General features: G+C 34.4%; 1 protein-coding gene across 2 annotated transcripts in view; it reads right to left on the reverse strand.

Annotated features, from left to right (window-relative positions):
- Positions 1–14888, reverse strand: part of LOC133185507 (protein eva-1 homolog C-like) — a 43857-nt gene that overhangs the window by 3871 nt on the left and 25098 nt on the right. Inside the window, exons 1-5 of one of the 2 annotated variants that reach the window (XM_061320784.1) lie at positions 11897–12645; positions 10174–10297; positions 6764–6904; positions 5600–5743; positions 1641–1787 (exon numbers count right to left, since the gene is read on the reverse strand). In XM_061320784.1, the coding sequence (XP_061176768.1) occupies positions 1641–1787; positions 5600–5743; positions 6764–6904; positions 10174–10297; positions 11897–11950 (610 nt within the window). In that variant the 5' untranslated portion in view covers positions 11951–12645. Of the gene's footprint in view, positions 1–1640; positions 1788–5599; positions 5744–6763; positions 6905–10173; positions 10298–11896; positions 12646–14888 lie in introns of those variants that run through there. The other variant, XM_061320783.1, reaches the window with a different exon arrangement.

A 14888-nucleotide genomic window follows, 5' to 3' on the forward strand; every position in this document is an offset into this window, starting at 1 on the left:
TTATTACTGGAGGTCCATTAAAACTATGTTTCACTGTACTTGGTGATGGAGGTCCATTATAACTATGTTTCATTGTACTTATCATTGGAGGTCCATTATAACTATGTTTCACTGTACTTATTATTGGAGGTTCATTATAACTATGTTTCACAGTACTTATTATTGGAGGTCCATTATAACTATGTTTCACTGTACTTATTATTGGAGGTCCATTATAACTATGTTTCACTGTACTTATTATTGGAGGCTTATTATAACTTTGTTTCACTGTACCTATTATTGGAGGTCCATTATAACTATATTAATGTAAATGTCTGGTTATAATATGTCTATAATCATGAGTGGAAGATTTAATGTAGGGGGCACATCCCCCTTAAAATATTCAAATTTGAGATAAATCATAATGCTACCTAAAAGACATTCTCTCCCTACAAAATCTCTAGAATCCAGGACCTTCTGGGTACTTCACCTCCTGGGCTCCCACCTGGGTTTTGTCCTGCACCCACTTGGGGACTCAAAGACAGCCCTCAGATGCCCTGGCTAATCAGCCCCCTTCCCCAACTTCAAATCCTGTTTCTGCCCTGATCATTCAAGTCAGAGTCTGGTTCAGACTTGTGATACCATGGAATCACCAAAATTTGTGGGTACCAATTTTTGTGGATTGCTTAAATTTTACAGGTTTGTTGGGAAATAATTTCATGTATTCACTCATATCTCCAAAAGGAAATATGACTTGAACCCATATTGATTTGTGGAGGATGTATATTCATGAACGATACCAAACATTCCATGAATATTCAGCCACCAGAAAATCTAATGATTCCACAGTACACTTACAATATTCTGGTAGTAATACCAAGATATATGTTTAAAATTTTTTGTGGTTATTACCTAAGTGATATATGTCGAAGTCTGGTTTAGATGTGGTTTAAAATTTCTGGTTATTACTTTGGGATACATGTTACAGTCTGGTTTAGATGTGGTTTAAATTGTCTGGTTATAATACCTTTGTTATTTTGTGCTAGCTGTGGATATTACCTTTGGGATACATATTAGAGTCTGGTTTGGCTGTGGTGAGCTTTGGAAGTTTATATCTGTGTTATTTGTGCTAGCTGTGGATATTACCTTTGGGATACATATTAGAGTCTGGTTTGGCTGTGGTGAGCTTTGGAAGTTTATATCTGTGTTATTTGTGCTAGCTGTGGATATTACCTTTGGGATACATATTAGAGTCTGGTTTGGCTGTGGTGAGCTTTGGAAGTTTATATCTGTGTTATTTGTGCTAGCTGTGGATATTACCTTTGGGATACATATTAGAGTCTGGTTTGGCTGTGGTGAGCTTTGGAAGTTTATATCTGTGTTATTTGTGCTAGCTGTGGATATTACCTTTGGGATACATATTAGAGTCTGATTTAGCTTTGGTGAGCTTTGGAAGTTTATATCTGTGTTATTTGTGCTAGCTGTGGATATTACCTTAGGGATACATATTAGAGTCTGGTTTAGATGTGGTGAGCTTTGGAGTGTTTATATCCGTGTTATTTGTGCTAGCTGTGGATATTACCTTTGGGATACATATTAGAGTCTGGTTTAGCGGTGGTGAGCTTTGGAATGTTTATATCTGTGTTAGCTGTGGATATTACCTTTGGGATACATATTAGAGTCTGGTTTAGATGTGGTGAGCTTTGGAATGTTGATATCTGTATTATTCACACTAGTTGCTGTGGTTCGCTCCTTTTTCTTGCGGTTCTTTCTATGCCGTATGTTGTGCTTCAGTATTTTTTTCGGTACTGCAAAAGCAACACAAAGAACATGTCACGTACAAAAAAAGTTGATAGAAATATCAGTACAAGTACATGAACTATTGCAACTGAATCATAATATGGGGTCAGCAATTGATTTCAGTAAAAATAATATTAAAATATCACACTTACTAAATAATTACTTTAACCACTTCATTCTGCTAACTGTTCTAGTAAAAATTTAATGATTGTCTCCCTTTGTTAGTATATTACCAATTTTGCTTTTATTTTTGACAGTATTTACTCTCCTCAAAACAGCTAGTAAATAAACTATGGATAAACAGTATATAACATTTATAATTAGTGCAATCATGAATTAATGAAATGCATCCTGAAGCAACTCTAAGGCTCCAGAAAAACATAATTAAGGAGTTACTAAGTTTTGTTGTCCCCAAGAGTTTTCAATAATGAGATTTGACTGTAGATATATTTTTTTCTGAATTGAAATGAATTTGAGAATGTGAATATAAATGGATTTTATGTTTCCTTCATATGATACATGTATATTGACTTGTATTAAATTAAAACTTTAGAAACATGAATCATTATAGCTACAAGTTCTGTCATTTATCAGGTGGCGTGACTCCACAAGTCACCTAGCAATCAGTTTTATTCTCAAACAGTTTACAAAAGAGCAATTTTAATGAACCTTAAACCAATACAAAATTCCTAATATTATATAATTCTAGCTTACAATTTCCTTCCACCCCCCAGTAAATCATACACTTCCACACAATGTTTGCCTTTCTCTAACACCCACCTGTTAGCTAGTGAGAGATTTGTTATGATTCTATAGATATGCAGTTCTTCCTGCACGATCTGTGTTTGTTTTAGTTTGATTAAGTTGTTGGGTATTATAGAATGCTTTTAAACCAACTCCTACTTGTGATATCTCCAAAGTTGTGTTACATCATAATGCTATGCAAACAAAAATCACAATTAATTCCAATATATAAGCCCACTTAGAAAGATAGTGACACCTTTGAAGAAGAAGATTAATATGAATTATCAAAAAATTCATAAGATTCTGCCAGGAATTCAATCAGAAATATTAATATCTGAAGGAATTCCGTAACATGTACCTAATGTTGAATTCAAAACACATTCAAACATTCTTCATTTGTCATGCATCTTTCAAAGTAACAATGTTAGGAGCTCAAGAATTTATTTCCTTTCATTTGTGAATCAAAGGCACTTTTTATTGGACGTCCAATGGAATTTTGCCCATAAAAGGGTTGTTTGAGTTAAACACCATGATCCATTAATGTGTTTTAAGTCCAATACAATTTGTCTGTGTTGAAGTGTTATTTTTCCATTTTGGATGCTGCATTACAGCGAATACATTTCATTCATGAAATCTGATGCTTGACTGCATATTAATAGCCGGGCTAAATTTGGACTGTTTACTTAACTCTTAAAATGCTTGGGGTCAAATTTTAGTGACATTGTTATATACCTTAAGAATCATTTTACATCCTCAGCTTGATAGGGCATGGTTATTTATGCTGCCACAAATTTAATCATTTCAAAACTTAATTAAATTTAAAAATCTATTTCTAAAATATATGTGATCTACTAGCAAAGGAATATAAGCCACAAAGTATTGTGAAGGGACACATTATATATAAATAATTTATTGAAAGGATGGAAGATAATACTTATGAATTTTCAAGGCCACACAGACCACTAATGAAAGTGAAATACTACTAGCTGCTTTGGAAAAATTAATCATTCAGATTTTCTAACAAAGGACACTTCCTAGTTGAAAAAATGAGTGAGATAAAAAATGAACAGGGAAACTAGTCAAACCTTCTGATCTTAAACTCAACAAACTGAGAAAAAAAAAAGAGATATCTAAAAATTAAAGATATCAAAGTTGAACACATAAAAACTAGAGGCCCACAGGCCACAATGCTTACCTGAGTAACTAATTGCCATTCTTGATTTTCATCAGCAAATTCTTTTTTTCCTATATATTCCTAGTATGTAAAACTTAGATCACCTATTGAAGTCCCATTCTACCCTGAGTGTCACGATTTGAACAAACTTGAATCTACACTACCTGATGATGCTTTCATATAAATATGACTAATCATGGCTTTCCTGCTCTTGAGAAGAATTTTTAAAAGAATTTTTCTATGTCTTCCTATGTAAAACTTTGATCCCCATTGTGACCCCATCCTACCCCTGAGGGTCATGATTTGAACAAACTTGAGCATACACTACCTGTGGATGATTCCATGTAAATATGAAAATGGCTTTGCTGTTCTTGAGAAAAAGATTTTCCTATGCTCTTACGTTTTCCTATGTAAAACTCTGATTGCCCATTGTGGCATCCACCCTCCCACAGGGATCATGATTTGAACAAACTTGAATATATACTACCTGTGCATGCTTCCATATAAATATGACTGATCATGATTTTGCTGTTCTTCAGGAGAAGATTTTTCCTATATATACATGTACCCATGTAAAACTTTGATTGCCCCATTGTAGCCCCACCCTACCCCCTATGGTTATAATTTGAACAAACTTGAATCTACACTATGTCAGGAAGTTTCACATAAGTTCTGGCTTAGTGGTTCTTGAGAAGATGATTTTTTAATGACCCCACCCAATTTTTACTTTTTCTTAATTATCTCCCCTTGGAAGAGGGTGTGGCTCTTCTTTTGAACAAATTTAAATTCCCTTCACCCAAGGATAGTCTCAGCCAAGTTTGGTTGAAATTGGCCCAGTGGTTTTGGAGAAGAGGATGAAATTGTAAAAAGTTAGCAACAACAACAGCGACAACAACAACAGATATAGGAAAAAGCTCATTTGAGCCTTTGGTTCAGGTGAGCTAAAAAGGTGCTTGGGACTTCCAACTCACTTTGTGAGATATCGAAGTTCAACTGTATAATCATTAGCAAAACAGGAAGTTGAGGTGAAATGACCCATCTTTATACAGCAAAATTCTATTTCAGTGGGGAGAGGGTCATTCTCTTTAATTCAAATCCAAGTGAGATGAACATAAGACATCTAAACAGATATGGTCTCATTAAATATTACGTAGAGTATATAAAGTATTTCAATATATCAAAAGGTGTTTCCATTGACTCAAATCTGACATCATCCCTTATTGCCTTGATTATGTTATATATGCAAGTTTTATGACCATTCTAACAACTTAGCATGCCAACACTAGCCAGTGAGACACTTTATCTGTGATGTAATGCATGGCCCCATACATCGTGTAAAATCCACTTCCTTTACACAAAGGTCAAATGAAAGAGGGACCCCTTTTCTCGAGTTTTCAATAGAACTGCATACATTATGCCACTAAAACCAGAGTTTGGGGGTAATATCTTATAAGAAAATGCTGATCTGTACTCTGAATCATTTCATTGTTGATAAATAATTCAGAACAGATATATGATGAATTTGAAGTGATAAGAAATATCAGTACCCCCATATCTAGTAATTATATATATACACTGCTCTACTTTATAGCTGAAATGTATATAAATCTACATTTCCAGAAGTATCTCTACAGAATTATTAGTATCAAAACATAAGATTACATAAAAAGTATACATAAAAGCATAAAAAAAACTTTAACTACATGCATCAAATGTGAAGTGCATGTATGAAAGAGGAGGATTATGGTAGCTGTCATGAAAACTTTTCAGCTTATCATGTGACTAAAGAACTTTGAGGTATTAAGAAAAATCCTAGGTCCTTTGTGGACTTTGTATATAATGTCTTTGAGGTACCAGTATTAAGGAATTTCTCAGGCTAATTCTCATGGACTTTACACTTACCACATGTATAAATGACTTTGAGGTATTTAGGAATTTCTGGGGGGCAGGGATTGCCGAACACATACTCCTCCACATCTATGGCACAGCGATTGCGGCCATGACACTTCTTCATTACTTTCTCCACAGCAGTATTGGACCGGCAGTCTGAAAATCATTAATATTGATATTTTACCATTCAGCATAGCAAATATTCCATGAGCACTAGTTTTTTTTTTTTTTTTTTTTTTTAAAGACATTTCAAAATTTGAAGAATCTGTTATGGAAACTTTTATCAACAGGTGGCTGCCAACATACTTCCTGTTTTCTTTGAAGAAATGTATACTCAGGATGTAAATATATCTACAACACAAACCTAGCTATGTTTCTAGAGGATCAAGAATTTATTTCTGTTAAATGAATCTGTTTAGATTTTCTTTATGTTTTCACTTTGACCCCACTTGGTTCCCATTCTTTCTCTAGAGGCCATAGTTTAATACTTTTCACAGTGGTCATGATCGAATTTATGCACTATCCTAGCTTGTGAGAATGCCACAGAAATATAAATCCTGCTAAAATATTACATATCTGAATGTAAGCACCATGATATTAGTACATACTGAATTTGTATCATGAGAACTAGAAGGTCTTTCTAAATGAAATACACCCCCATGAATGTCGACTTTCATTCAGGTGAGCAGCAAAGCTAATATTGTACTTTGATGTAAATCTACTTTAAGTTATCAATTATTAAAAATGGAATTTTGATGCCAGTATCAAAGAGACTAAACACCTATATAGTAAATGGTTGAGTTTTATTATTGTTTTCCACTTTCTTAAACACTTGTTAAACTGTTGAAATACAATCATCATTTGTTGTTACACAACATATAGTAGTGCTAGTGTTTAAATTTGTTGGAGACAAGAACTATAATGTGGAAAATGATGTAAAATTTAATAAAACGATTATTGACTTTTAAATTTGGTCTACTTGTGACTATACAGACCTGGTCATATATTTGTTAACCTCAGCCTTTAGCCTCGGTCAACCAATACCTGACCAGGTCCATATAGGCACAAGTAGACCAATCAAAAGTCAATAACTGTATAATAAATTGCATCAATTTTACATATTTCTAGGACACATATGGCCCAGCTATGTTAGTAGCCCTAGCACCAAGCAAGTACCTGCTGGGATGTTACCAGAACACAGAGATGTGTCCTGTGGTAATCTTCCATATATGGCATCACTGATGACGATTTTCAGCGGCTTTTGGCACCTTATAATCATCTGCTTCCCATCACAGACAGTCATGTTAGAAAAGTCGCCTACAAAGGAAAAGAAAACCATTAAGAGCCTTCAATCAGGGGAGGACTTATGACCATCCTATAGAGATTAGGCTGGTGATATATGTGATGTCTAGACCCTTGGTGAATTATTACTGCATATGCTAGAGACGTGATTTGGTCTGCTGGATGGATAATGAGATTTTGAATGTTTTTCTTTAATTCCTGTTTTTTTTTTATTTTGGTCATCCATGACATGTACAAACAGAATTTCCTCTCCCCTTCCTTGTAAAACGTAAAGAGAGAAATGACTTTTACATGTGAAATATCCCTTTACATTGTTATCAGATTTGTACAAGGGGCAAACAATGAGCATGTGACATGTGTAAAAATATGCTTACAATTATGTTTGATGCCTAAAAACCAGAATTATAGCTTAGTTATCTTGACATGAACACAGTTCCATGCATGTATATATATTGTACTGACATACTGTTAATCGAAGTACTATAGCAATTGTATTTTAATTCCAATGTTAAGAGAAAAAGAGATTCCATGCAGCTACAAACTTTTAAATAAATTCCTTCATAAAGAACCACCTTGGATGATAACAAGGGAGTAATTATCTGAGTAATTAATTCTATAAGATAAAGAGAGAAGGGAAGAATAACTCTGGTAGCCTCCCTATAGTTCGGGGTCCTCTATCATAGCATGCCCCCACTATCTACGTATAACTCACACCGACAGATTACAAACTACAGGCTTCTGGGAAGATACCCTAAGAATTATCGTATCTGTGTTTTACTTTTTTTTTACAATGTTGACTTGGTGCAGATCACACTTGTGAATGAAAGAGTTGGCACTGTCTCAGTTCCATGAACATATCCAAGATGTAAATTGAGAACAAATTAATCTAACTTTTTTTTTTTATTATTTTATTTTGCTGATGACAAATCATTTCAAGGAAATGCTTTATCTTGAACATGAATGTATGTGTAAACAAGATAATGTTCATTAATCAGTGGTTTTTCCCCCCAAATTTCAAACCTTTTAGATCATCCATAAATAAATTGGATGTTATGATAATGTTACTAAATAGCTGTTTAGTGAGACTGTCTGAGTTTCTGATTCCTGGTTTATCTTATAGATGATTAAGTGAAATGTACCGTCTATTGGTGTGTTTTTAAGTTTATTTTGACTTTTGATTACATTAGGGTAAGATCCATGTCTGGTAAATATGCAGATAAACTATCTTTTTTAGCTCTCATGTTAAGATTTTTTGTACAATGGCATGCAGCAATCGAACATCACAATTTTGAGAAATTCATTTAAAATAGTTATGATCTAAAATCTCTATCAAAATGCTGTTCCTTAAATCCTTCAAAGTAAAGCTCTTAGAATTTTTTAAATAAAACTTTTATAATGATTAAGTTATGAAATTAACTTCCAATTCCCCACTTTTCAAGGTCACAGAAACTATGATCTGCACTTGTCCAAATCACAAGGTAAAAACAGGAAACAAGACTAAGATTACACAGCATAGGGAAGATTCATTTCTCTTCCTACATTAAGCTGGTAATACCCTCTCTCTCCTCAGACAATCTATCTTAAGGATGAGTTTTACATCTGCAGCATTCTAAATGGGCAGTGTTAACATACACTGAGAGGAGAAGATCTTAAATTCAAATGTACTGCCAAACGCACTGAAAAGAACCCCTTGTAATGAAATCAGGAATGCATTAAACTCTTACAAATACATTTCATTCCCAGTTTATGCATCTTCCATGCTTACACTTTTGTCAGATATATCCTCCTCCCTATTTTATGGCTACACCTCTGTTCGGCTGAGGAAAATTAAATAACAGTTAATAGGTGTATTTAGTACAAAGCTTGAATTGATGGAAGGGTCTTTTTCTAGGAATCTTATTTTTGATTACCCTACCATAGCCAAAGGAAAGTTGATGTAATCTCTCTTTGGAGTTTGGTATCTTAATATTAAATTGGGTGGCCATCTAATTTTTATCTTGTGAAATAAAGGGAGAAGTTATCGACATTTAGTAACATAACATACAGAGAAATGGGTCTGCATCTGTATTGTTAAAACCAAGGTTCCCAAAAAGACCCACATAGTTTATATCTGTAGGAGGCCTGGAGTATCAGGAAGTTGGCTATAGGACTGACTTATTTGGGTTATATCTGTTGGAAGTTTGGAGATACCTGGATGTTGAGTAAAGGGACTGACTTATTTGGGTTATATCTTTTGAAGGCTAAAGATATCAGGATAGTCTATGACAGGGAGTCAAGTATAAGGACTGACTTATTTGGGTTATATCTGTAGGAGGCTAAAGATATCAGGATAGTCCATGACAGGGAGTCAAGTATAAGGACTGACTTATTTGGGTTATATCTGTAGGAGGCTAAAGATATCAGGATAGTCTATGACAGGGAGTCAAGTATAAGGACTGACTTATTTGGGTTATATCTGTAGGAGGCTAAAGATATCAGGATAGTCCATGACAGGGAGTCAAGTATAAGGACTGACTTATTTGGGTTATATCTGTAGGAGGCTAAAGATATCAGGATAGTCTATGACAGGGACTCAAGGACTGACTTATTTGGGTTATATCTGTAGGAGGCTAAAGATATCAGGATAGTCCATGACAGGGAGTCAAGTATAAGGACTGACTTATTTGGGTTATATCTGTAGGAGGCTAAAGATATCAGGATAGTTCATGACAGGGAGTCAAGTATAAGGACTGACTTATTTGGGTTATATCTGTAGGAGGCTAAAGATATCAGGATAGTCCATGACAGGGAGTCAAGTATAAGGACTGACTTATTTGGGTTATATCTGTAGAAGGCTTGGAGATATCAGGATGTGACTAGGACATGGACTGACTTATTTGGGTTACATCTGTGGGCATGTTGGCTAGCCAAGTGTTTCTGATATGCTTCTCTTCTGTGGGAGACTGAGAGATATCATGTCTAAGACAGATATACTTAGGCTGCATAAATATGAGTCTGAAAGATATTGTCTAAGAACATGAGTCTAACTGACTTGGGTTACATTTGTAGGAACCAATGAGATATCTGAATGTCTAAAGAAATGGATCTGCCTTATCTGTATAATGTAGGACAAGTATCTAGATACTTAACTTGGGACATGGGTCTAACTTACCGGTACTTGGGTTATATTTTTAGGATACTTTGATATATTTGGATGTCTTGGGTCATAGATCTGACTTACTTGGGTAACATTTGTCGGAAACTTTCAATTATTTGGATGTCTTATTTTAAAAAATCTGACTTACTTGGATTACATTTGTAGGAAACTTTGAGATATTTGGATGTTTTGGGACATGGGTCTTGTCTGAATGTGTAGGTGCTGGCAGTGACTTTGCATTGTCGTCTGTTTTGGCAGCTATCAAACAAAACCTGATTCAGAAATGAAATAAAAAGTACATTAATATAATTGTGTACTAAAAATAATAAATTCAGTAATCTCAGAAGGTGAAATAATTATGAGTATGTTGAAAATTAAGAGGAAATCCAATAAATCTTATTAACCACTTAAAATCAAGAGAAAAACAAATTAAATTTCTTAGCTTCTTGTGCAGAAAAAAAAGCAAAAGAGCAAAAACCCCACCTTTCATGGACAATTCATTAATGTCAATTCAAAATGCAAGACCTTTTGAGTTCTTATTTATAGTACCATTGTGTATATCTATGCAATTTCATAATGTTAGGGTTAAACTTAAAATTAAAGGCAACCTCACTCATATAAAATAAAAATCTCCTCTAGATGGCACCATGTACATTAAAAAAAACAACAAAAAAACTAGAGAATTAATCAAAATTACATATGGTAATTCAAATACAAAGCCAGATGGAATGGTGTACAACACTGAAGCTTGAACAAAAGGCTTCAAGTTCTACATAATTAGCAGACTCTACAAACATAGGAGCATATGGCCAGTGTTTAACCCCAGTCATCCTTGGGGGGAAGGTGTTTTGAATCATAAACAAATCCTGACCTCAAACGACCTTTAACAACTCAGACTACGTGTTGCTCAGATTTTATACTCGTGCGAGTCCCTATGTACTCACTGCACTAGATGGAGAGATGGGGTTAGCTTGAATAACAAACAATTAAATTATATTATTTGATTAAATGTAATATTGCTTATTATAAGTTACCTTCAGGGGATATTTAACAAATTAAATACTTTAATTCTATACACTGCCCACAGAAATGTATTATGTAAATTCTGCCTTATTCTTAAATTTATGGTCAACAAATAAAGTGTCATTTTTTCTTTCAGAAAAGAAATACTGAATTACTTACTTACAGATAAATATTGATGCTAGATACATAAGTTTGCCATCTCTTAGCAATTGCAAACTCTTCTCAATTATAAAGAGCATCATTAAAATATTATTAATTTTATATGTGTTTTAAGAATAAATAACAGACATATTTAATATACTGAGTCTTTGTAAGAATAGAAAAATCATGAAATCTTTCTAGCAACACTTCTAAATGTTAAAACATTGGAATAAGCTTAATAGTGTGGATTTTTGCCAAATTTGCATCGTCACTAAAGTACATTAAAAGAAAGCTAACATGTTTAAGCATAATTACTCATTAATTGCTCTTAAGTGTCTCTAAGAATGTTATGTAATGAGTGAATTAATGACACATTCAATCACTTGAATTTTGAGTACTTTACAAAATGAAGACAGTGTGTGCTAAAAGAATTCATAGCCACCACCTATGATAAGCATCACATGGATTTTTTCTGGTAAATATAGATAAATGATGTTCCTATAAAAAGCTGCAAATTCAATAAAGCAAAATAACAAACAAGAGCAGGACCCCCCTCCCCCTCCCCAATGCCTTTGATATGTATAATCAAATTCCCTTTATTGTCACCATTCACCAATCTGGTCAGTGGTAACAGCTTCCACACCTGAACAATACACCTTGACTTTATGACAGCTAAGCACACCTGTTGTATCTATAACTCTACTCACCATAACAATAGCAATGTACACATAAACATGTACATGAATATTCCCAATCTTCATAATGAACAGCCTGCCATGAAATCTACCCTCTTTCAATGTAGCTTCCCCCTATATATGGGGAACAATATCCATTGCGTTCAATGGTTCAATATACATTCAAACTTTATCACAATGGCTGTTTTTTTAATTCACTTCAGAAGTGTTCTGACAAAAAATCACACACACACTAGCAGAAAACCCCTCCAAATTGGGGTCACATTTAAAGGAGGTTTTGTCACTCTAATCAGAGTGTAGATAAACAAATTTCATGAAGACTTCATCAAGTTCTACATGTTTCTTCTTCCACAGAAGAGATGATCTAACACACACGAATCATAAATCCCCTGGCTATGTAAAAAACAAACCACTGCAGTTAAAACTGACACTTTCCACAAAACACACCTTTTCTGAAGTCCCAATAAAAAAGGCAGGGGTGTTAAAGAGGTTTTTCCGTCAAATCACACAATAATAACAGATTTAGAAGCTTATCTTCAGATATATCAATAAATATTGAATTAGTGTTTCTTTCAAATGGATAAGCAAATAGGCATCTGGACTTTTATCTCAAGTCATTTCAGCACAGCATGAGGGCACCTTACTTAAGGATCTGTCAAGAAATTGAGTGGTCACTAATTCTTCAAAATACTCAATGTCCACTTCTGAGGAATCAGTAGAGAGGATCAAGAGGTGCTGCAGAGAACTCAGATGGATTAGTTCAACATTAGAAGATGACATGGAATACCCTCCATGGGGAAACACTATATACGATTTAGGATATTGTTCTGGCAACCACTCTCTCTAAAATGTAAGGGGCTTCTCACTTATGGCAAAGATGATCACCATCTAAACTCCATATATCAGACATGAATTATACATATTACTGGACCAGTTTCTATAGTGATGCAGATCTCCAAAGATGTTTTTTTACTGGGTAGTAGCCAGCAATTATTACTGGTTTTACTAGACGAGACTCTGACACTGACATGTAATTTCCAAAGAAATCCTTGGTGTGTAGTCAGCTATCAATACAGGAATTCCCAGGGGCACTTTGTGACACTCTATGTGCACCTCAGCACCTCTTAAACCTATTTAACTGTCTGATATCATAGACAGTATTTATCCAACAATCTGCAGATGGTTAATTCCTGATCTTTGCAAAAATATGCCTTATTTCTTGCACAAATTAATTATTGATCAGTTAAAACACCATTTTAATTCAGACACAAAACTGCAGAGGAGAAACAAAAATTCTCAAGTCTGCTGGCAGAAGAAGAAAGAGAGCCTCACGGAGATAAACACAGGGAATCAATGGCAGTGGGTAGTGATGGCAATTTGATGAGGTTTTATTATTCTGAAGTGCAAACATGCCTCACATTCTCCGCATCACTGAACTAAGACATTGATCCAGATCCCTGCGTACTAGAGAATCTCTCCAAATTGATTCTGCATAGTAGTTCTTTATCAACAGATTCCGAATTCCAATAGATCCAGATTTTCTGCATTGATGTGTGTCAATGAGTTTATATTGATTCAGAGGTTGGCATTTAAAGCATCAGCTCTCAACAATGTAAGGCCATAAAACGACTTAATAATCACCTTCCATGTCACCATCAACACAAAAATTTGCCCCTTTTTCAAAAAAAAAAACTTGTTTCTCAAGTTATTCTTGAATGGATGAATATCCATTATTATACAAATTGTTTAACGTATGTTTTTTTTTTCCCATTCAGCTTGCAAAGTGGCAATGCCAAAGTTTTCACCAATTAAATTTGCACTTTTAGCTTAAAGGTTTTATACATAACAAGAAGATACATATTATCCTTCAAAGAGATTATGAAAAAACAGCATAACACAAAGAGGTGTGCAAACTTTTCTGGGTTTTCATTCAGAAAAAATCCAGCTGAGGTCAATTTCTTAAAGATATGTTATTCAGATAATGGTAAACCTTCACAGTCAATTTGGAAAACTTTATGAAAAAGCACACAAAAGCACATTAAGGTCTTGCTGCCTTGGTGCATTAAATGAATTCAGAACACAGATCTAAAGAATGTTGGAGACTTTAATTTGACAGCAAGGTATCATTGATTTTTGGTCCGAAGGCCACACAAGATTTTTAGTCTCTCCCTTGCTACCATTTATACTTCCGCGAGAGCGTCCAAATTTGATCCTCAGCAAATCGATGATTATCCAGTCCCTAATCCCTTGTTATAAAAGCACCAGGGATCATCTTTCCCTCTGTTGGAATGCTGTTTGATTAGAAACGGATTTTAAATTTTCTCATTAAGATGAGAAAGATCGAAAGGCATACTCTAGCATGTCAAATGTCATTAAAAAGGTTCCTCAGGTACTTTTGTGATAATTATCCCAGTAACTAAAACCATGCACATGGAGCAGAAAACATGGCTTCCGATTTTTCAAATCAATCAAGTTTCTTTTAATCTTTTCAATCCAAAGTAAAAATGCTTTTAGGAGACTTTGAATTCCTCCATGAAATAAATATACTCAAGCACTCCTCTTTTGTCAATTAAATGGGATTTAAACAAAACACATGAAGCTATGAATGGCAGTAATTTGTATTCAGATCGAGTGTAAATTAGCAGATATCCCGTCTTTTAATCTGAAAGTCCAAAGTTCAAAAGGTGAGAAGAACTTTCATTTTCCTAAATGTCGGAATATTCAAATTTATGTCCATATAAATTGATAAACAAGTGTCTTGCTGACTCCTGTATTCTATTTAAATCTGTGAATACAAAATATATAGTTCACCACTTTTCAAACTCTCCATTTCCCAGGCTGCCCCTCCATTCAAGAAACTTTATACCGGAAATGTTTTAGAAAGGACGGCACATTCCTGGGATGATTCCAGTGTCTTTGAAATTTTTTTTGTTTCCCTTAAACACATCAATTCACAAAGGGGTAGGGCTAACAAATCATTCTCTAAGCCCTAACACTTGACAAT

The sequence above is a fragment of the Saccostrea echinata genome, unplaced genomic scaffold (genome assembly GCF_033153115.1).
Source record: "Saccostrea echinata isolate AGI-Se365-2 ecotype Australia unplaced genomic scaffold, CSIRO_AGI_Sech_v1 ptg000012l, whole genome shotgun sequence".
NCBI classification, from domain to species: Eukaryota; Metazoa; Mollusca; class Bivalvia; order Ostreida; family Ostreidae; genus Saccostrea; species Saccostrea echinata.